This window comes from Hypanus sabinus, chromosome 31 (genome assembly GCF_030144855.1).
Source record: "Hypanus sabinus isolate sHypSab1 chromosome 31, sHypSab1.hap1, whole genome shotgun sequence".
NCBI lineage: Eukaryota > Metazoa > Chordata > Chondrichthyes > Myliobatiformes > Dasyatidae > Hypanus > Hypanus sabinus.
In genome coordinates, this window is record NC_082736.1 from 10,318,220 (window position 1) to 10,342,272 (window position 24,053).

Genomic DNA, 24,053 nt, shown 5'->3' on the forward strand with positions numbered 1-24,053 from the left:
GGGTTAGGGCCCAGAGGAGCCAGGAGGAAAACCAATCAGAGGAAAGATAAAGGGGGGAGGGGATAAGCAGAAAGGAATGTATAAAGCAGAAAGTAGAGATAAAGGAGCAGGAAGTAGAAAGGGGAGAGAGGCAGAGAGCGACCTGGGAGAGGGGGAGGGAATTACCGGAAATTGGAGAATTCAATGTTCATACCACCAGGCTGGAGGCTACCCAGACAGTAGATAAGGTGTTGGTCTTCCAACCTGAGTTGGGCCTCATCATGGTAGTAGCGGAGGCCATGTATGGACATATCTAGATGTGAATGAGAGGCAGAGTTGAAGTGGGTGGCAATCGGGAGGTCCTGTCTATTGTGACGGGTGGAGCGGAGCTGTTCGCCGAAGCAGTTCCCCAATCTGCGTTGGGTCTCGCTGATGTAGACGAGGCTGCACCGGGAGCACCGGATGCAATAGACAACTCCAGCAGACTCGCAGGTGAAGTGTTTCCTCACCTGGAAGGACTATCTGGGGCCCTGAAAAGGGATGAGATCCTACAGTGAATATAGAGAGTCAGGGAACAAGTTGACGGGCAGGACCTGAAAGGTTGTAATCACCCAGTTACTCCCCATGCTGTGTGGTAGTGGTGTTAGGGACAGAAAGTTAGAGCAGATGAATGTGTGGCTGAGGTGCTGGTCCAGGGACAGGGTTTCAGGATTCCAGAACATTGGAACCTCTTCTGGTGCAGAGGTGACATTTACAAGAGGGATGGTTTGCACCTTCACTGGAGGGGGGGTCTGTATCATGAGGTTTATTGCTGCTCCCTGAGAGGGTTGAAATTAGATTGACGGGGATGTGAACCATAACACCAGTCACTGAATGGAGAGATTGAAGCTAAATTTAATGCTTAACACCGTAAGGATTGATTTTGAGACAAATACACATCTGACATGAGTTTGTTTAAAGATCAGCTGCACAGTGTTTCAGGGCCAGTTTGTTCCAGTAAGAGGGAGGGTCAAGGATGACAAGGTTCAGGAACCTTGGATGATGAGAGAGGAAGCACATTTTGTCAATGAACAGTGAGAAGCATATGTAAGGCTTAGGAAGCTGGAATCAACCAGGGTGTTTGAGGACTATATTTAGAAAACAGAAGGGAATTCAAGAACATTTAGAGAGCTAGAAACAACGAAGAAAAATCTCTGGCGAGTAGAATTAATGATAATCCCATTGCATTCTGACATTCATTCTGCTGAAAAGGATACCCAGGGGTGCACTTTGGGAGATCCAACATTAAGGGTGGTTACACAGTTAATGGTAGGAACATGAATAGTATTGGCAAAGAGAGGGATGTTGATATTGACTGTGAGCACAGGTTGACAGGGAGGAAAAGTCGGTGTATGGCATGTTTGCCTTCATCAGACAAGGCATTGAGTTCAAACACCAGGATATAATGTTACAGGTTTACAAAATGCTGGCTAGGCCACAGTGAGAGTACAGTGTACTGAACACTGTATGTGGAAGCATGTGGAGGTTCAGGAGCAGGGGCAGAGGGGGTTTACCAGGATGTCAGGAGGAGGTGTGTGGTGAGGAGAGGGTGGACATGCTGGAACCTTTTCATCTGATGTCATTGGCTCAGAAGAAATTTTATAGAAGATTATAAAAATCTGCTTGTCATAGTTAGTGTAGACAGCCAGTAATATTTTTCACAGGAGTGAAATGTCTTCTACTAGAAGGCATGTGTTTAAGGTCAGAGGAAGAAAGTGAAGGAAAGAGAGAAATGGGGACGGAATGCACTGTCAGGGGTGGTGGCAGAGGCAGAGAGCACAAGGGAATGAATGCTCTCATGGATTGTATTATAGGACATCAAACAGTCAGCAGGAATAGAGGACTCAATAGGGTTGTAATAGAGGGACATTACAAATTACATCATGTTGACTGGGAAGGCTGGAGTGCTGGTGAGTGACTGAGAAGCTGGTGCAGGGAAAGTTTTTCAGGATTCTGGATCATTGGAACCTCTTCTGCTCCAGAGGTGACATTTACAAGGACAGTCTAATATTTTTCGCAGGGGTGAAATGTCTTCTAGAAGAAAACATGTATTTAAGATCGGAGGAAGAATGTGAAGACAGCAGTGGTGGGGATTTGGATTGCACTGTCAGGTGTGGTGGCAGAGGCAGAGAGCACAGGGGTATTCAGGGAAGTATTAGACAGACTCAGGAATTTGTAGAGAAGTGACTGGTACTACGGTGCTGAAGAACTCGATCCATCCACCCTGCACAAACCAAAGTCTGATCTCTGACGACCTCACACAGGGAGCCTCTCGGGAGATCTGACCAAACTGACCGTTGCTTTCGCAAACTGTTCATTTATATTCAGAGGCCTTGGAGGACGAGTTTTTTTTTCAATTGATACCGTCAGTTTCACAGGGTAAATGTGCCTTTGTAGACTCCATAGCCGGACCGCGGAGAGCATTCTGACAGGCTGCATCTCTGTCTGGTATGGAGGGACTACTGCACAGGACGGAAAGAAGCTGCTGATAGTACCCAGGACATCTGTAGGGAGCGGAGTCACATAAACGCAGCGTTCATTAATTTGCAGTATTTCTGTGTTTGCACATTAAAAAAAATCTATTCAATATACATGTGTATTTATGTTTTATTTACTAGTATTTTTCGCTCTCTACTCGATTATGTATTGCATTGAACTGCTGCTGCTAAGTTAACAAATTTCGCGTCACATGCCGGTGATAATAAACTTGATTTTGAAATGAAAGTCGCAAATATTGTTCAGTGAGGCGATGGGAATCGCTCATGAAGCAACGAACAGGCGATGTTCCCGCCTGCTGCAAACCGGAACGGTCCGGGGTAAAACCGTAATGTGGAACCCAGACAACGCGGTTTTAGGTGATCAAAAGCGGAGTCGTTCAGAGGTCGGAGATTAAATTCACCCTCCCGGGGCCGACTCCGAAAGTTTATTTCACGACCCTGCGCCTAGTGATCCGCTGACACTCTGCAGGGGGAGAGACCTCCAATCAGCCGGCTGAGGGGAGAAAATGAGTCGGGACTGAAGCGAACCGGTTTCTGTGCAGACTTATATCAGTTGACCTCCCGGAAGAAACATGTCGAGGCTGTGACAGATACAGGATATCAAACGGACGGAGATCACCCGCTGCTCAGCCCTTTCATGGACATTGTGAGTGGCTCTGAAAAGAGCCTTTGGGTAAACAGGTTCAGCTTACGTCACTTCACTTACTGGCAGCGCCGGTTTTCTTGGGCAACAGTACGGCCTGGATGTTGGGTAACACACCGCCCTGAGCGATAGTCACCCCTCCCAGCAGCTTGTTCAGCTCCTCGTCGTTACGGACGGCCAGCTGCAGGTGTCGGGGGATGATGCGGGTCTTCTTATTGTCCCGGGCCGCGTTGCCCGCCAATTCGAGGATTTCGGCCGTCAGATACTCGAGCACAGCAGCCAGATAGACCGGGGCTCCGGCACCCACCCGCTCAGCATAGTTGCCCTTTCTTAGGAGTCTGTGAACCCGGCCGACAGGGAACTGTAGTCCAGCCCGGGACGAGCGAGATTTGGCCTTGGACCGAGCTTTGCCAGCGCCGCCTTTTCCACGTCCAGACATTTCCACAGTCACAACAACTGCTAACTTCAAAACAAAATAAAGGAATGTTCACCCCGCTCCAACTCGCCCTTTTTATACCTTCTTTGAGAATAGAATCTGATGTTTGTGACTGGTGTGATCCTGCTTATTCTCATTGGTGAAGAGAAACGTCCCAATCGAAGAACTGCCAGAATCACCAATCAGCAGTCCGTAAAAGCAGAAGCGCGCATAGTAAACGTCTCATCAAAGTGCACTGAAATTTGGAAAAAGCCCGCCAAAAATCAAACTATTATTAAAATATAATTTGAAATTAAATAATTCCAGACCTGTTTTAAGATTGGGTCTTCGCATTTCCCTCTGTTACTGAAACAGGGCCCATTTAATACAAATGTAGTTGATATTGGAGTGTCTGGGAACTCAATTCTCTGATTCCTTTCAAACCTTTCAAAACTGTGTGCAGTTTTGGTCCCCTAATCTGAGGAAAGACATTCTTGCCATAGAGGGAGTACAAAGAAGGTTCACTAGATTGATTCCTGGGATGGCAGGACTTTCATTTGAAGAAAGACTGGATCGACTGGGCTTATACTCACTGGGATTTAGAAAATTGAGGAGGGATTTTATTGAAACGTATACAATTCTAAAGGGATTGGACAGGAAGATGGTTCCCGGTGTTCTGGAAGTACAGAACAAGGGGTCAGAGTTTAAGAATAAAGGGGAAGCCTTTTAGGACCGAGATGAGGAGAAATTTCTTCAAACAGAGAGTGGTGGTTCTGTGCAATTCTCTGCAACAGGAAACAGTTGAGGCTGGTTTATTGGCTATCTTTCAGAGGGAGTTAGATATGGCCCTTGTGGGTAAAGGGATCAGGAGATATGGAGAGAAAGCAGGTACGGGGTTCTGAGTTGGATGATCAGCTATGATCATACTGAATGGCAGTGCAGGCTCGAAGGGCCGAAGGGCCTACTCCTGCACCTATTTTCTATGTTTCCATGAACCGAAAAAAAACTGACCCTCAGCTTCTGCCCACAGTCGGTCACTGTGTGAACGTTATCAGGTTATAGACAAACGGCTCTTCTCAAATTGTGACCAGCGTCTAGTCTGCAATTTTAAAAAGTTGTTCTATGAAATAGTCATGAGGTCTTCCAGGCTTGTGTTAAAATGAGATTCAGGTGTTAGCCAACTGCAACCAATAAACTCCTGAAGCCAGAAATAAAACAGCAATCCTCCGCTTGGCGTGGATACCGAGTGGGACGGACTGATGTGGAGGGGAGGTAACGATTCCTTTTCACTGCAGTGGGAGTTTATGCCAACCGTGACTTAGCTCTTGTAAAAGTCACCGGACATAAAATATGTATAATTTATTATCTAAATGGTAGTACAATTCTCTCATTGAAATTGTGAGTGGCTCTTAAAAGAGCCGTTGTGTTTTCGATCATCTCACTGGCGAGCTTTACTTGGAGCTGGTGTACTTGGTCACCGCCTTTGTCCCTTCGGACACGGCGTGCTTGGCCAGCTTCCCGGGCAGCAGCAGGTGCACGGCGGTCTGGATCTCCCGGGAAGTGATGGTTGGCCGCTTGTTGTAATGTGCCAGGCGGGAAGCCTCACCCGCGAAATGCTCGAAGATATCGTTCATGAGCGAGTTCATGATGCTCATGGCCTTGGAGGAGATGCCAGTATCGGGGTGAACCTGCTTTGTCTCTCTCCACTGCCCATTGTCGCTTTGGGTAACACCGTAGACTGGGAACTGGTGCTGATCACTGGGAGTTGCCGCTGTTGGGTAATTCGGCAGCAAGGAAATCGAAAATACAAAATGGACCATAAATTACAGGCGCAGTATTCGGCCATTCAACCTATCGTATCTGGTAGAAAAGCAGATCGAATGAGAAAAACACACACTTGAAAATATGAAACGTTTATGTAATGAAACATGGCAGCAGGAGATCGAAAGTCATCATGAGAGACCCATTTCAGATTGAGGGTGAAAGTTGTTTATTGTTATATACAACTGGCTTACAGCAGATTCAAAGACTCACAGTATCGGAGACAAAACATTCACAGAATAAAATCATACTCTACAGAATTATAAAGAGGTAACAGAATTACAACAAGAGCCAATTGCATTGTAAAGTGGTGCTACTGAGGTGGTGATGAGGGTTGTCCATGTTTGTTAAACCACAGAATGTCTGTACCCGTCTGTGAAAGTGTAGACTGTGAAAGTGTGGGTTCATTCTGTATCTGTCAGTCTCTGGTACAGTGTGAAAGTGTGGGGTCATTCTGTATCTGTCAGTCTCTGGTACAGTGTGAAAGTGTGGGGTCATTCTGTATCTGTCAGTCTCTGGTACAGTGTGAGAGTGCGGGGTTCATTCTGTATCTGTCAGTCTCTGGTACAGTGTGAAAGTGTGGGGTCATTCTATATCTGTCAGTCTCTGGTACAGTGTGAGAGCTTGGGGTTCATTCTGTATCTGTCAGTCTCTGGTACAGTGTGAGAGTGTGGGGTCATTCTGTATCTGTCAGTCTCTGGTACAGTGTGAGAGTGCAGGGTTCATTCTGTACCTGTCACTGTCTGGTACAGTGTGGCAGTTGGACTTCACACTGTATCTTCCAGTTTCTCATGCAGTGTAAATGTATTAAGTTCTTTCAGATTCAGTCTTACTATTGAACGCTGATTAGATCAAGTTTGCTTCTTAAATAAAATCATACAATGCGATGAGGCCACACTTAACTTGGAAGAACAACATTTTCATCTGGGTAGCTTCCAAACTGATAGCATGAACATCAAATCCTTGAATGTCTAGTAATGCCCCCCTCACTAGTTCCCCTCCCCTTTTTCTTCTCTCACCTTGCCCACCCATCCCCTCCCCCGTGTGCTCTTCCCCCCCTCCTCGTTTCTTTCTTCCATGACCTTCGCTCTCTTTCACCAATCTTCCCAGCTCTTTACTTCATTCCTCCCTTTCAAGATTCACCCATCACCTTGTTTTCTCTCTCCCTTATCCCCAGCTTATAACTCTACTCCTCATCTTTTTTGTCTCCAGTCTTGCCGAATGTTTTTGGACTGAAACATTGACTGTATTTTTTTGTCCTGCAGATGCTGCCTGGCCTGCTGAGTTCCTTCAGCACTCAGCGTGTGTTGCTTGGATTTCCAGCAACTGCAGATTTTCTCTTGTTTGTGACACAGTGTTGTATATTGGTATCTCAGGGATGATGTATCTGGTTACATAGAACTACTCTGAATGGACTTTGCAGCAGAGCATACAGAGCAACAAGACCAGACCATCGAATCCAACTCTGGGCTTGTGATAAATATGTAACTTCCCTCGAGTTCTGTGTGTGAGGGTTTGAATGGTGCGTATTGTTACGAAGGATGAACAACTCTGTTGGGCAGAAGGGTGCAAAAGCGCCCATGCCCCCCCCCCCACTTTTGGAGAATCGCAAATCGCTACTATTTGGATGCTGTTATCAAGGAAGTAAGAGAGATAAAGGAAAGCTGCCAGAGCAGTTGTTATTGATAACAGCTCATGAAAGAGAATGAGAGACACAGCTAAGATGGAACGTCTCCTACTGACAAAAGCCATTGATTTACTGCTATTGTCTTGTGGAGAAGGATTGTTTACTTGGTACAGTTCTATTCATTGAAACCCCTCAGGGGGCAACAGAGTGGGCTGGTTTGATGGGTACATCATCCCAACCTGACTGACACCTGAGACCCTGTGAGTGGGGATAAAAGTGAGGTCTGGGGTAACACCCCTCAGACACACCAGGAGAAATGCTAGTGAGCATTAGAACCCCACGAGACAGGGTGGGATATCGGAGACTGAATGAAGGATTGGTAATTTTTAACTCAGAGTGTTTTGTAGCAAGACCGGTGGGGGCTTGTGTGTGTGTCCACCCTTGCCTGGGTGCCGAGTCCACCACGGAAGAACAGTCTAGCTAAAGGATGGAGGGGTCATATGTGAATGGCCACAACAACAACGCATTGACGGATCAAAATGGTAAATGAAGGTTGGCAAGATAATAGCTGTTACTGTTCACACATTTTCTCTCTCTCTCTCTCTCTCTCTCTCTCTCAACAATTGAAACACTGTGACAAACAACTACCGCAAACTGCATGAACTGAACGGAACTTTATATTTTCATCTGACAATTCATTATCCCCTAGACAACGATAGAGCTTGTTTCACTAGTGATTATTATTATACTCGCACTTTTAAGTTTAGTATTGTTAACGTATATTTGCATTGCTATTATTTTGTATATTTTTGCTAATAAATATTGTTGAAAATAGTATCACCAGACTCGAATGGATACCTGTCTTTGCTGGTAAGACACCCAGTTACAGGGTATGTATTGAGTATCATGTAGCAACATTTGGAGTGATGGAATTGAGAATGATTTTAACTGTAGATATGTAACCAGTGTGTCCACACAGTGATCAATGATGGGGCCTCTGTATGATCAGATTAAAATACACACGGGCTGATCAGATCACTGTTGATATGAATGTTGGTGCAGTTGTGGGTGGTGAGGAAGGTTGTCAAATGGACAGTACTGACATTGAAAGGAAATAAACTGCTATAACGATCACAGAGGGGGAGCAGTGAGAGGACTGGGGGGGGGAGGGGTGTCTGTGTAGATTAATGTAATGGGTGGAAACATGCAGAATTAACAACCACCAACATTGAGTTGTGTTTCTCTTTAAAAGGCTGGACAGATGTTATGATGTAATTATGTCATTTTATTTTAAACTGTGCTTTGTTTCTGTGTTTGGAGGATAATAAATGAGTTGTTACAGTTGTCACTAAACATAAAATGCCTCATGCCATTTTATTTGTAAAAACCCACAATAACATACTGGGTACCAGTAGCATTCACACTACAAGAATACCACAGTGTCAGTCTGCAACGAGAAAGCCTGATCACATTCTCTTCAGGTTCAATGGCATTGCTGACTCCGAGTTTACCACTGCCAAATGCCAACAAATGTGTGTTCTTAGTAGGTCTGTGGGAGATACCCAGAATGTGAAGTTGTACGAATGGAGAGAGACAAACTGAGCCAAGTCACAGCTTGATGAAGGGCAGAGAGGAAAACAGAGAATCTGATGTTGTGTCCTTATGCCTGAACTATTCTCAGCTGGAAATGTTGATCCAGCAAATTGTGTTCAGCCTCTCCTTAACAGTGTGACATCAGACATCAATGAAAAAAACTAAATAATCTCAGCTGAAATGTTGTCTTTCACCTATTGGTCTTCTTTGCAAACATTTTACAGGGCAGAAAAGGCAAAGAATTTATGTCTGAGAATCTCAAACGCAACAGTGTGTCTGGACTCATGTGATTGTCAGTTCCCTGACATTTGAATACTACTAATCATTGAATGTGAAGGAGGAGATGGTTGAGAAGACTGCCCACCAGTCTGAGCAAGGAGAACCCCAATACGTGGACATGTCCTTCATCTGACCTGATAAATGGCCACAGAGTTGATACCGCTGAGCTGACATTCACTTCCTCTCATTTTGCAAGGGATTCACCTGCAGATACACCAGCCAGTTCACATGGGGAGAGGGCATTAACCTGCTCTGTGTGTGGGAGAGGATTCATTCAGTCACATGAGCTCTTACTCCATCAGCCGGGTCACATCGGTGAGCAGCTAGACTTGGCTCAGTTGTCTCTGTCTCTCAGTATAGCTTCACACCTGTTCCAAGCGTGGGAGGAGATTCACTCAGTTCACCCATTTTGTGAGGCTCCAGCAAGTTTAAAATACATAGAGGACACACTTCGGTCTTGTGTCAGCAAAGAAATTTACTCAGTCATCCCACCTGCAGAAACACTGGCAACTTCACATCAGGGAGGAAGTTTAATAAAGCTCTAGGTGAACATTTTAACCATCATGATGACTGAATCTAGTTGGAAGTTCATGTGAGACTGTCAATATCAGATTTTGCAGATATTGTGACTGAACCCTGGTCACTGAGCATTGGAGTGTTTGTTCTGCTGAAGTTAGTCTGAAAATACTCTGGCATTAATGTTGTGGATCTGTGACAAATTAATCAGCTCTATTTCAAATCTTGTGTCTCAGGAGCTTCCTGCCTGTCACACAGCTAATGTACAGTAGAAAGGCCACTCAGTTCATCTGGTACCGGCTTTTGTTCCTTTTCTACCCCAGAGCTTTCAAATCCATCACTGCTGTTCACCTGTCACTCACCCTATAATATACATTTTGCAACTGCTCAGCTTGTGATACAGAGGTTTACTTTGAATTAAATCCATAACTTTCTGGAAACTGCAGAAGATGAATTCACTAGGGTTTTGTCCCAAATAGTCTTCATTCCTCACAGCTCTGGACCAAGGATGACGTCTTGTGTGGTTAAAATCTTCGTGTTCTGCTCTATTCATTGTTTTGGGTCATTTTCACTGATTTTGAAGGGCTGTGCCTCACACAGCCAGGCTGTTGCAATACAATGCTGTCCTCTGAAATATGAGCAGAATGGTGGTTAAATATTCGATGGAGCAGAAACAAGAGAGCTCTACACTAATGAGGGCTTTGGGACTCCAGACGTGATGGAGCCTCAAGTTTACAGGGTGTAGAAGGAAGGATTCAGACCAGGAGGATGAGGCTACAAATGAAAGTTCAGAAACATTTGGCAACTGATTGACTAAAAAAGGAGGTTTATATTTGCAAAATGCTGGGGGGACTCAGTGGCCCAGGCGGCATCTATGGAGAGGAATAAATAGTGAATATTATGGGCCAAGACACTTCATCCTATCTAGACTGTTTATTCCTCTGCTTAGATGCTGCCTGACCTGCTGAGTTCCCACAGTACTTTGTGTGTGGTACTTTGCAGATTATTCTCAGCATCTGCTGAACCTCAAGTTTCAAATCTACATTTCTAAGTGAGTGGGACTTAGACATTTTGTCACACAAACTTCCCGTTGTCATTGAGAAACAGGAGAAAATCTGCAGATGCTCAAAATCCAAGGAACACACACAAAATGCTGGAGAAACAAAAAATGCTGAAAAAACAATGAGGAGTAAATTTTAAAGATGGGGGAGGGGAGCTAGAAACACAAAGTGATAGGTGGAACTCGGAGGGGGGACAGATGAAGTCAAGAGCTGGGAAGTTGAGTGGTGAAAGAGATACAGGGCTGGAGACGGTGGAGTCTGATAAGAGAACAGAAGGCCATGGAAGTAAGAAGATTGGGGAGGAACACTCGAGGGAGGTGATGGGCAGGTAACAAATGTGAAAAGGGGATGGGGAATGATGATGGAGGGGAGGCATGACCAGAAGATGAAGAAATCAATGTTCATTCAATCAGATTGGAGGCTACCCAGGTGGAATACAAGGTGTTGTTCCTCCTACCTGAGTGTGGCCTCATTGGGACAGTATAGGAGGCCATGGATTGACATTTCCATTGATTATGTTGTTTGTGGAAGCTTGCTGTGTTGAAGTAGATGCTGAGTTTTCTGCATAAAAACATTGACAGCTTTTGGGACATGTGGCATTGAACCAGCATTTGCCCCTCAAATTAATCCAGTATATTAACAACAGCACATCACCTCCCTTTTCCAAAATATTATTCAACCATTCTATTACCATAAATTCCATAACTTTACACAAATGGGACATCAGTGATATTGGTCTATAACTAGAAGTATCCAACAGGGGTTTCCCAGGTTTTAGAAAAGACACTACAATTGCCATTTTCCATGAGGAGGGAAGATGGCCTGGAAGTCCAAGTATGATTCAAAAAGTGCAATATTATCTCAAAAGAGTTGTTGGCCATACATTTAAACATGCAATAACATGTATCATTCATTCCTGGAGTCATCTGACCTGTACTATTAATAGCTTCCTTTAATTCACACAAAGGAAACTCTACATCACTATCATTTCTACAGCTGGTTTCCAATATATTAAGGTATTCTCTTAAAAGCTTATCCCTACATTGTTTAGTCTCTGAACCAATTTTGATTATGAATTGCAGCAAATGACCGAGCCAGTACTCAACCTTCTCTCTTTCAGGAACAATTGTATTAACTTTTTCAATCAATACTGGGAACACTGTGAATCCCACACTCCCATTTTCTTAATCATTCCCCAAACATCTCCAAGTTTAATAGTCCTTCCAATACTATCACAATATGACCTCCAGTAAATCTTTTTCACAACCTTCATTACTTTCCTCATCACGGCCTGTGACCTGTTACACTAAATATGATCATTCGGAGAGTGATACAGTACTTCTTAACTTTCTCTCAGTATTTGTCTCTGCACACTCCTCCATCCACCATGGTACAGCCTTTCTCTATTAATGCACTTTTTAATATGAATCTCATCCACCCCAGTTTGATGAATAACATGACGTTTCTTTGCAGAAATCCACATCATTCTCACCATTCAGCTCATACAGATGCTCACTACATAAATCATTAAAATGTCTCCCAATTTGCTTTACTGAAGTTCCACCTCCTAAAAGTGGCTTCCTGCCCCTGTTATAAATCCAAACCCAAGCTTACAAATATAGGGAAATTGACACTTCCCAATGCTTCATCACCCATGACATCTCACGACTCACTCCAATGTTCAAAACTAAAGTTAATTTACAGTAGTTTCCTAACTATTGTGCACATTAAATCTTGTTCCTCTCCCACCATTAAAACACACAAGATGTGAAATATCTAAAACTCCTCTACAATCAAACCATCACCATCATTCTGAGAACAAACCCACAGTTTACTAACTATGTGTTAAAATCCCCACACCATACGGCCCTTAGTGAGATAATGGACTCCAACTTTAACTCTCCAACAAATCAATCAAAAGCTTTCCACAATGGTTATAATAATATACCACTTTAAAGCCCCTACCTGTGGAAGAACATATGTCTTCAAATGCCTCATACATTTCATATATATCCAAAACTTTAAGCCCTCTCATTATGAAACATGCAACACAATGCCCAATTACAATATAATCTTGGAAAGAAGCACTTAAATGTGGTAGCAACCAGGTTTCCTGAATACATACAACATCAGATAGATTTGATTTTTATTTTCAGAAATTAACTTGAGGTCTTGACCATGAGAAATCAGGCTTCGGAAAGCGTTTCTTATAAAGCGCCCTTCGGAAAGCGCCCTTCTTCTAGAGTCTGGGGGAATGTACTGGGATGTTAATGATTGGTGAATCTGTGACTGATCTGATTGGAAAGAGCAAATATTCCAATCAGGGAGCTGCTTTTTTTCCAATCAAGAGACAGCAACGACAGAAGCGCGAAAAATAACCGTCTAACCGCCGAAATAAACTCAAAATTGCAAAACACCGCCACAAACGCCTTTGTTGCTAAAATTAAACCACAACAGGTTTGTTTGTCTCCCCTTTACCCACGTTACTGAAGACCGAAATATTTAAACCAAGTAGAGTCAATATTGCGATGGTGTCTGGTATTTTAGTTCACCGACTTCCATCAATTGATAAATGATCAGAATAAAACCGATTGTCAGCGTCTATTCGCGGTCGGTCATTGTGTAGACTCAAGTCAGTTTACCATCGGGTCGCCCTCCAGAAAGTGGGCTTCAGAAATACTCTGAACGAACCGTGACAGTGTTCGGCACTCGCGTTGGAATGTAGTTAAGAGAAGTAAACAAAATGGGACAAAACTTAATGAACCGCATTCCCCGCAGAAACTAAACCAGAAACAATTAGTGTCACGTTAGGGAAATTTGATGACCTAGAAGTAACAACGGGGAAGGGGTGCGTAACTATTCCGTGTCTGTGCAGAGGGCAGGAATTAACAGGGAAATCGGGATTACACTGAAGATTGGACAGCAAGTTCTGAGTAACGGAAATAAGATTCTGAATGAGCGCATCAACAAAAAAATTACAAATTTACCTCAAATCCATGTCTCAACATTGAATAACTCTTTTAATGAAACCGTGAGTGGCTCTTAAAAGAGCCTTTGATTTTCGGGTTTGTTTTGTCTTTACTGGAGCTGGTGTACTTGGTCTCCGCCTTTGTCCCTTCGGACACGGCGTGCTTGGCCAGCTCCCCGGGCAGCAGCAGGCGCACGGCGGTCTGGATCTCCCGGGAGCTGATGGTAGACGGCTTGTTGTAATGGGCCAGACGGGAAGCCTCGCCCCCGATGCGCTCGAAAATATCGTTCACGAATGAATTCATGACGGTCATGGCCTTGGAGGAGATGCCGGTGTTGGGGTGAACCTGCTTCATCACTTTGTAGATGTAGATGGCGTAACTCTCCTTCCTCGCCCTCTTGCGCTTCTTGCCAGACTTGCTCGCCGGTTTGGACAGAGCTTTCTTGGCGCCCTTCTTGGGAGCGGGTTTCGGTGGATCAGGCATTTCCCCGTCGGTTTCAAACACAATAATAAGCAGAAGCTTTTCGCAGCCCGGATTAAATAGGCAGTGCCCAAAGTGGAATGTTAATAATGATGGGAATGCTGAGCATTCCCATTGGCTGTTTGGAGAAAGGAATCACCAATCGGAACGCTGGGGGATGGGAAGCGGCGCCAATGTGTGGCGGTTACCGCTGTCGTTTAATGCGGGAGGAAGTACAGAAGGGCAGAGACAGGCGGGGGTGCGGGCTGAAATTGAAAAGGGAAACGCAAATTTCAAAAGTACAATGCAAATAAAATCAGATGAAATATAGTAAAATTAAAGACTGAAACGTTTAGTTCATGACACAGGGCAGCAAGAGAGCGAAGGAGAGGTTTGGACATTTCAATGTAAAGTTCAAATCGAGTTTATTTGTGCCCAGGAGAAAGGAACAACGTATTTGTAGCTGCATCACAGACACATTGCATCAGACACAACATTGACAAAAAAAACTGAAATTAAATATGAATTATACCAAAATATTCAAACAGACAGAGGACTATCAGAATAAAATTAAAATAACAAAGAAACCGTGCGGGCAGTGGGAGAATCTTGTGCTTCTTCATCTCGTCACTCTCGATTAAGCGTCACGCAACGCTGCCACTTTGATCCCGCCCATCCCTTCACTAACCAGGACCAACTCTTGCCTTTATTGTATTTCCCTCCTCCTTACACATTGGGTTTGTGGGGGTTTGGTTAATCGGGGTGTGTGCCCCCTTGGACCTGAGGATTAGGTTTCAGGGTAGGGCTGGTGCATGTATTTGTGAGGCTGGGAGAGATAAAGCTGTGGAGATTAGTATGGTGAGATACGTGGGGCTATGGTGGATCGGGTCGTGTAGTGGAGCCACTTTGATCTAGCCGATGCCTTTCATTAATGTGGTCCGACACCACTTGGCTTAATGAACAAAGGGACACATCATTAGCAATGCAACCTGGGTCACTGTGGGTTTCCGGTCTTTAATCATGAGACTTCCTCACCCAGGCGAACCAGGCAGGGTTGATCAGGCCAAGCTTGTGTTTATCCCATTGGCCAAGATAATGAGAGGCATGTAATCCTACATGTTGTGGATATTTTAGACCTTGTTACTTGGCCTTATTTTGACCATTTGGGTAGTACAATCTTCTGAGGCTTATAATCAGGCTTTACCTCCTAGTAAGGTTCAACTTCCCTACTTTAAATTTACACCTGTCTTTATTTATTACAATCAGACCACACAGCTTCAAAATAGAGCGGCATCCTTTTAGAATGCAGATGAGGAGGAGTTTCTTCAGGCAGAGAGTGGTGAATCGGTGGAATTTTTTTGCCACAGGCAGCTCTGGAAGCAAAAATCACTGGGTATAGGCAGAGATTGATGAATTCCTGATTGGTCAGGGAATGAGGGGATACAAGGGAAGGAAGGCGATTGGGACTAAGAGGAAAATATGATCAGTGATGATGAAATGCCAGAGAAGGTTCAACAGGCAAAATGGCCGAATTCTGCTCCTATATCTGATGGTCTTATGGACTCATTCAGTGACTAAAATTCTCCCAGACACTGCTGATCTCAGCTTTGACTCAACCCAGCACCTGAGGCTCCAGATTACTTATATATGGAATGCAGAAGTCCTTTCTGCTCAGATTAAAGAAATATCATCTCTTTTCCACCCTGAATGCTTGTCATCTCATTCTGAGTAACAGATGCAAAATGCTAGCAGAAGTCAGCTGGCCAGGCAGCATCTATGAAATAGAGTAACGAGCCGATGCTTCGGGCTGAGAATCATCACCAGGATGAGAACTGATGGAAGGGTCTCGGCCCGAAGTGTCGACTGTTTACTCTTTTCCATAAAGGCTGCCTGTCTTGCTGAGTTCCTTCAGCATTTTGTGTGTGTTGATTTGGATTTCCAGCATCAACAGATTCCCTCATGTTTGTGATTTATGTCTAATTCTGAGGGTGTTTTCCTCAGTTATGGAGCTCTCATTCGGGGGAAAGATCCCCCTTGCCTACTGCCTGTCACATCCTGAAAGAATCTAACAGATTTCCTCATTTTCACATTGACTGCAGGGAATACAGACCCAACCCACTCACTCTCCTCTCACGTAACCAACCCTCCATCCCTGGAACCAGCCCAGTCAGTGTGGGGAACAGTCACTGCGCTCCCTCTAATTCACGGTTATCCTTCCTGAGGAAGTGTGACCAAACCCACTACATTCAAGGTGTGCTCTCACCAGGGCCCTATAGAATTCCAGTGAGACATCTGTACCCCTCTTCTCCACTCCTCCTGGATCACAGGCAAAATAATGTTTGCTCTCTCATTACCTGTAGTATCTGCATGTTAAATCAAGTGATTTGTTTACAACGACACCCACATCCCTCTGAACATCCCCATGTGGAAATAACTCTTACAGTTTGTTCCTGGGAATGGGTGATCTCACATTTCCCCACATTCTGTTCCATCTGCCCCATCCTCAACCATTCACTCTCCTGTTGACATCCCCCAAATCTTCTCACAACTGACACTGTCCCTCCCGCTCTGCCACAGCCGCAGACGTAGTCACTGATATATGTAGCACAGAAACAGGCCCTTCAGCCCAACACATCCATGCTGACCAAGTGGCCAAACAAAACCATTGTCAGTTGCCTGCAGAGGCAATCTGCAGTTACACAGATGGGATTATCGTATTGGCCCCCAATTACCACCAGGTGGTGCAGGAACGGAGATGTTTATGTTTATGGAGAGGTGCCGAGCAGGGTTGTCTTAGTGGGGGACTTAATTTTCCATAGAATTAATTAGATCTTTCTCAATACTTAGATGCACAAGACTTCTTCAGTGAATCCGAGGAGTATTTGAAATATTATGTACAGAGCCCAACCAGAGAAGAGAACATACGGGAATTAGTTTAGGGAAACGAGCCAGGCCTGGTGACAGCTAAGTGTCAGTGAACATTTTGGGAACAGTAATCGCAAATTTTTTTTTGGTTATGAGTAAGAATAAAATCAGATCTTGTATGAAGGTACTGAATTGCAGTAGGGCAAGTTAGGACGGAGTAAGACAGAAGTCAAGGAGCATTGATTGGGAGCAGCCACTGTCAGACAAGTCCACATCTGACATGCGGGAGTTTTTTAATGATCAGCAGCTCAGAGTTCAGGATCAGCATGTTCCTGTAAGGAGCAAGGACAAGGATAGTAAGGTAAGGGAACTTCACATAAGTGGAAAGATCCTACATTGAAGGATATGGAAGGTTTATGAAGCTAAAATCAGACTGGGAAACTTTGGAATATAAAGATAGCAGAGAAATGCTAAAGGAGCTGATAGGAAAGGCCAAATGGCACCACAAACTCTACTTGCAATGTAGGACCAAAGATAATCCCAAGGCCTTTTGATTTGTATTAATAAAACAAGGCTAACCAGAGAATGGAAAGGTCTACTCAAGATTAAAGGATGAATGATGTGGATGAAGTCAGACCAAGTGGCTGAGGTACTAAATGAGTATGCTGTGTCAATATTTACCGAGGAGAAGGAATTGAATGTCAATGAAAACAGAGTGGAGCAGGCTAATGTGCAGAGACTTGTTGAGATTAAGGAGGAGGTTGTGCTGGGACGTCTGGAAAGCAATAAGATGGATAAGACTCCAGGACTTGAAGGCATATATCCGACAATAGTGAAAGAAGCAAGTGAGCACATGGCTGGGGATTTCACAAGGACCAGTGTGTCCTGGATCACCACATGTGAGGTCCCACAGTGCTGGTGTGTTGCAAATGTTGCAGCTTTGATCAAGAAGGTAAATAACAAGAATCCAGGAGCTGCCGCTCCTTACGGACCATGTTAGAGAACCGGAGATGCAGCTCGATGATTTTCATCTGGTCAGGGAAAGTGTGGAGGGGATAGAGAGTAGCTATAGGCAGGTAGTCACTCTGGGGCCTGGGGAGACAGGTAAGTGGGTAACAGTCAGGAGAAGGTAGTGCAAGAGGTAGATGCTCATCCTCTGCACATCCAATTTATCAAGGCCTTTCACCATTTAATTTCAATTAGGTCAACACTCATTTTCCTAAATTCCAGTGAAGACAGGCCAAAAGCCAATAAACACTCTTCATATGACAAGCTGTTTAATCCTGGAATCACTTTCGAGAACATTCTTTGTAACCCATCCAGCTCATCCTTCCTGAGATAAAGGACCCAAAACAGCTCACAACAGTGAGATCGCACCAGTACTTTATACAGTACATTATTATGATTGGTGCAGATATTGTGGGCCAAAGGGCAGGTTGCCATCTGTTCCATATTGTGTACTGTGCTTTATCTAACAGCTACTGCAGGGACATGGTTACAGAGACTTGGACTGCGAATTTGATATTCCTACATGTTTAATGTTCCACATGGAATCAGCAAAATGGAAAGGAGCAGGGTAGATTTGTTTATAACGTGCGGGTGAAGGGGTGGATACAGTGCCATCAAAAGTATTCAGTCTGCTTTGGAGGTTTTCAAGTTTATTGTTTTGGAACGTTGAATTTGGCTTTTTTGACACTGATCAACACGAAAGACTCTGTGGTGTCAAAGTGAAAACAGATCTCTTCAGAGTCATCTAAATTAATTGCAAATATAAAACACAAAATAATTCAGTGCATTAGTATTCACCTCCAATTCAGTCATTAGTTGATGCACCTTTGTCAGTAATTACAGTTCGCTCTGTGTGGATAGGTCTCTATCCACTTTGCACATCTGGACACTGAAAATTTTCTCCTTTCCATATTAGAAAACTGCTGAAGCTTTGTCAGTTTGCACGCGGTTCATGATCGAACAGACCTTTTCAAGTCCAGCCACAAATTCTCAATTGGACTATGATTTGGCCACTCCTGGACATTAACTTTGTTTTGAGGCATTCCTGTTTAGCTTTGTTTTTATGCTTATGGTGATTGTCTTGCTGGAAAATAAACCTTCTAACTCAGAGATCACTTGCAGGCTGCATTAGGTTTTCCTCCAGGATTTCCCTGCATTTTGCTGCATTTATTTTATCATCTAATTTTATGAGCCTTCCAGGACATGCTGTAGTGAAGCATTCCTACAGCATGATGCAGCCTCCAATGTACTTTGCGGTAGGGATGGTGTGTTTTTGATGATGTGCAGTGTTTGGCTTATACCAGAATTGGTGATTAGTCAGATAGCCAAAAAGTTGAACACTGGTTTCATCAGACCATGGGACCTTTATCCAGCTGGTTTCAGAGTCCCCCCTCAAGGTTTCTGACAAACTCCAGGTGAAATTTCATGAGAGTTTTTTTTTCCATCAGTGGCTTTCTCTTTGTCACTCTCATATAAAGTTGTGACAGTGAAACACCCAGGCAACAGTTGCTGTATGTTCAGTCTCTCCCATCTCAGCCACTGCGGCCTGTAACTTCTCCAGAGTTGTCACAGGTCGCTTGGTGGACTCCCTTACTGGCCCCTTCTTGCACAGTCACTCAGTTTTTGAGGATGTCTTGCTCTTGGCAGATTTACAGCTCTGCCATGTTCTTTCTATTTCTGTACTCCAAGGGTATTCAGTGACTTGAATTTTTTATACATCTCCTGAATTGTGTTTTTCAATAACCGTTTTTCAGAGGTTGCTTGGAGTGTTAATCTGACTTCATGGTGTAATTTCTCCCAGGATACTGACACACCAGCAGCTGGACCTTCCAGATATTGGTGTATTTTTACTACAATCAATTGAAACACCTTGACTGCACACGGTGATCTCCACTTAGCTGATTATGCAATTCCTAAAACCAATTGACTGGACCAGTATTGATCTGGTGAGTCATATTAAAGCGGGTGAATACGTAGACAGGCAAATATTTTGTGTTTTTTTTTTATCTGCAATTAAATTTGAGCACTTTGTAAAGATCTGTTTTCACTTTGACAAAAAAAGTCTTTTTTTCCATTCATTAGTATCATAACAACCCAAATTCAATGCACAGTGTTTCAATACTGCAAAATAATAAAACATGAAAACTTTCAAGAGGCATGAATACTTTTCATAGGCACCTTACATGTGGGGATAGTGATTGGGAAAGGGGGAAGGGAAAGTAGACATGTGGAGGATATCAAAGAGAGATGAGAATAGAATTGTGATTGTTATGAGAGACTTAATCAGAAGCAGATTGGGATACCACTGCACTGAGTACCTTTGCTCTGTGAGCTGCAACAACCACGACCTGCCAGTGGCAACCTATTCTAGTTCTGTTTCCTATTCCCATACCCACATATCGGTGCCTTACAGCTGTCTTAACCGGTGCCAGGGTGGTAATGGGGTCAAGCTGGCACTTTCTATCAAATGCTGCCTCAAAATGCATCTGTCAACCAAATCCAGCTCCTGGCTTTTACATATGGCTTAGCTACTAAGCCCGATGGAACTGTTTCTAGTGTCAGCGGAAGGTGCAAATGTGTTACTGGGATCATATAACCAACTGCTTAGGGCAGATGGGGCTTGTCACCCACAGTTGGCAGCTCATCCAGTGGAAGGAAAATTCTGATCCCAGACCCCCACTGGCTTGAGGCTGGACCCATTCAAGGGGAAGGTATTGGGAGTAAACTCCGAGGAAAAATCCAGAACTGGATTCCCTGTCAGTCCGATGTTCAATGCAGACGGGCAATCCTGTGACACAGCCGGTGCCTGACTGCATTGGTCTTTGTAGTTGCGATGGATTCATCAGCTGCGTGGAGAGAAGGAGCCCCTGCATGGGCAACAGCTTGCTTTACGTATTCTACTACCCTGGCTTGCATATTGACTTTCACAGTGAGGGCAGAATATCCATGGTCGACCCTGACCAGTGGAGGGCCATCACCAACATGTCTGTCCATGGCTTCCTCTCCTACTACAATGAGGCCAACTACAGGTTGAATGAGCAACGCCTCACATTCCGACTGTGTCGCCTCCAATCTCAAAGGCATGAACATTGATTTCTTCAAATTCAGGAAATCACTATCCTCTGTTTCTTGCCACACTCCACCTCAGTGCATTTTGCACTTAATGTCAGTAAGACAAAAGACCTGACTGAAGGATGGGTAAGGCTAAGGAACATGAACCAGTCCGCAGAGGGATCAGAAGTGGAGTGAGGGAACAATTTTGAGTTCCTGGGTGTCAATATCTCTGAGGATCTAACCTGGTCGCAACATATCGATGCAGCAACAGTATAAAGAGAGCAAGACAGTGGAGATATTTCATCAGGAGTTTGAGGATATTTGGTTTGTCACTTTAAAACACTCAAAACCTGATACAGATGTATTTGATATATTATTTTTTACTTCTGTTTCTGCACTATATTTAATCTACATAATATCCATATACACACACATTCTATAATTTACTTATTCTTTCTATATTATCACGTCCTGCATTGAACTGCTGCTGCTAAATTAACAAATTTCCTGACACCAACCGGTGGTAATAAACCTGATTCTGGTTCTGACTCTGAATTCATCCCCACAGACGGATGTGGCCAAATCATTGGGTATATTGAATGATGAGGTTCTTGATTGTGGGAGCAGGGTAAGAGTGTTCGAGAGGGTTAAGAGATCTGTCATGATCTCTTATTCCAGGCAGAATGGGGCAGCAGACAGGATGGGCCAAATGGCCTAATTCTGCTCCTGTGTCTTATGGTCCAGGAGCAGCTGCAGGACATTTCAAAGGGAAGGTTGAGCAGCCGGACATTGTGGTGGATGGTGCATGTTGGTTATAGCAACGTAGGGAGGAGGAGGAATGTGGTCCTGTGCAGTGAATTTAGAGAAATAAGACAGAAACTGAAAAGTAGTCTCTATATTACTCCCAGTGACACTTGTTAGCGCATGGAGATACAGACAGATACCACTGATGAATGTGTGCCTGATGAGCTGGTGCAGGGGACAAAGATTCAGATTCATGGATCAATGGGGATAACTACTAGGAATGATTGACAGAAACTGTTCACTCCCTAGGGTCTTCATGGGAAGGAACAGTCTTCTCCCTCCTAAAACTGCAGGGAATAGTTTTAACGTGACAGGTTGGAGGTTTAAAGAGAACCTGAAGGGTGAGGTGATGGAAGTGGATAAAATTATGTGAGACATACAGAGGTGAGAGAGACAGAGACAGTTTCTCTTGATATGGGTGTAAAACTAAAGGTAATAGTTTTAATGTGAGAGGTCGGAAATTTAAAGGGAATTTGAAGGGTAAGTATTTCACAGTGAGGTATTCCAAGTGAGCCATCAGAGGAGGTGTTGGATGCAGAAACACACAAAGTCTCTGGTCATGAACACTTCTCAGGAACCTGTCATTACTGTGTTCAATCTGCCCTGGTTGATCTTCCAGGTGTTGAGTCCATTGTTGTTTTCCATCTGTATTAACGATCTCGATGAGAACGTGGTAAACTGGATCAGCAAGTTTGCAGATGACACCAAGTTTAGGGGTGTGATGGACAGCAAAGGCAGCTAGAAAATCTTGATATCAGATGTGGAGCAGGTGGCAAAATGAAATTGGTTATAATCTTGAACACACTGCCTGAGGAGGTGGTGTAGGCTGGTATTTAATGACCATCTGGATGAGCATTTGAATCACCAGGACAGGGTAGAAGACAGACCCAAGGCTGAGTTAGTGGAGGCAGATTCTCAATGGTCAGTATAGATATGCAGAATCCACTGAAAGTGCAGTGGGAACCTGGAACACAGACTTCAGGATGGACTTACCTAAAACACTCAGAACCCAGGACGAGGGACAATACTTTTGTTACTGAACAAAAGTATTAATGGTCACACAGTAAACCAAACCCCTCAAAAGGTGACCAAAATGCTCCCATTCCCTGTGCACCAGTAACAGTGCTTTACATGGGAAATTGGTGAAGTCCTCTGGATAATATTAGGAGAGATGGCTGACAGCTTCATCACAGTGTGAGGGTACAGATATCTTCTCAGAGGATAAGGGGTTTACTGGAACAGGCTCATAGCTGAGAATGAAGGTAACAAACCCATTGCAGTGGAGGACTGCTGTCGTCAGGGTTGTACAGGATAGAAACAAACCCTCTGGCCCATCACATTTATCCTCCTCATCACGCACAGCTATACTAATCCCACTTTCCTGCATTAATTTCATATCCCTCCAAGCCTTGCTCACTGAAGTACCTGTGCATCTGTCTCTTATACTGTTACACAGTTCCCTGTATGTGGCATCAGAGGTAGACAGGGTTGTGTGTTGTACTTGCCTTATCAGCCAAAGAACTGCCTCTCATTGGAATTGTACAAAACGGTTTAAAGACAGATTTGAAGGGGATCTGAAGGGTATTTATTTCACACAGAGAACAGCTGGAATCTTGAATTAACTCCCAAAATAGAGTCAGTGATTTATACAGAACTGAAACCGTCCCTTCGGTAAAACTCATCCACGCCGACCAAGTTGTCGATCTGAACTCGTCCCATCCGCCTGCATTAGGCCCGTGTCCCTCTCAACCTTTCCTATCCATGTAACTGTGCAAATATGGTTTAAATATTGTACCTGAGGCAGAGAGCCGGTGCGATGAGGCGCTGACAGAAACTCACTGTTCCGGGGGCAGGAAGAGGAGAGGCCGATTCCCACAGTGGAGCCGAAACCCCAACAAATAGAGACCGACTCCATATACGGACTTTTCGCCCCGTCCCCGCCCTGGACTGTTTCCAGGGAAACAACGTCGTTGACGATGTGACGTCAGCTCGTTGTGTTCGGTGAAGATTGAATCACGTGACTGGGTGGGGCAAAAGGAGCTGTCAATCAGTGCAGCCACAAGAAAACATGTGAGAATTGTAAATAGAATCGGTATGGGATGTGGGGGCGGGGGGGGGGGGGGGTTGGATTTCCAGGAACGGCAATAGACGACGACAAGCAACCAAACAATGCGGCGCGGCCATTACTTCATTAGCCTCATTCCCTGCAAGGATGTTTGTGTCACTCCAGTGTACAGTGGGCAAGGGGGTTTATACTCCCGCTGATGTTGAAACTTGTTTAAATTTCTTACTGGGTGCAATGTGTGGAGTGATGATCCAAAGAACAGCTGCCTCCTATCTTTCAGCAGTCCTCTTCAGATAGATGATGACAGGGTCACTGTGGAGAGCCGAATTTTCTATGCAATTCAACAGCAGCCACAATC

General features: G+C 44.3%; 1 protein-coding gene and 1 pseudogene across 4 annotated transcripts; one reads left to right on the top strand and one right to left on the bottom strand.

The window, feature by feature from the left end:
* LOC132383849 (uncharacterized) overlaps positions 1 to 24,053 on the top strand; it is a 101,098-nt pseudogene that overhangs the window by 13,120 nt on the left and 63,925 nt on the right.
* LOC132383857 (late histone H2A.2.2-like) lies at positions 812 to 23,564 on the bottom strand. Of its 4 annotated transcripts, XR_009508781.1 has the most exons (3): positions 23,426 to 23,564; positions 10,929 to 11,032; positions 9,096 to 10,038 (listed from the first exon to the last, which is right to left on the bottom strand). XR_009508781.1 is itself a non-coding variant. In XM_059955056.1 (2 exons), exons 1-2 carry the CDS (start codon positions 3,596 to 3,598, stop codon positions 2,275 to 2,277), a joined length of 624 nt encoding a protein of 207 aa, XP_059811039.1. In that variant the 5' UTR covers positions 3,599 to 3,624; the 3' UTR covers positions 812 to 2,274. The 4 variants fall into 4 exon arrangements, 1 of the variants encoding a protein (XP_059811039.1); XM_059955056.1 differs by lacking the exons at positions 9,096 to 10,038; positions 10,929 to 11,032; positions 23,426 to 23,564 and adding exons at positions 812 to 2,522; positions 3,223 to 3,624; XR_009508783.1 differs by lacking the exons at positions 9,096 to 10,038; positions 10,929 to 11,032 and adding an exon at positions 2,386 to 2,522.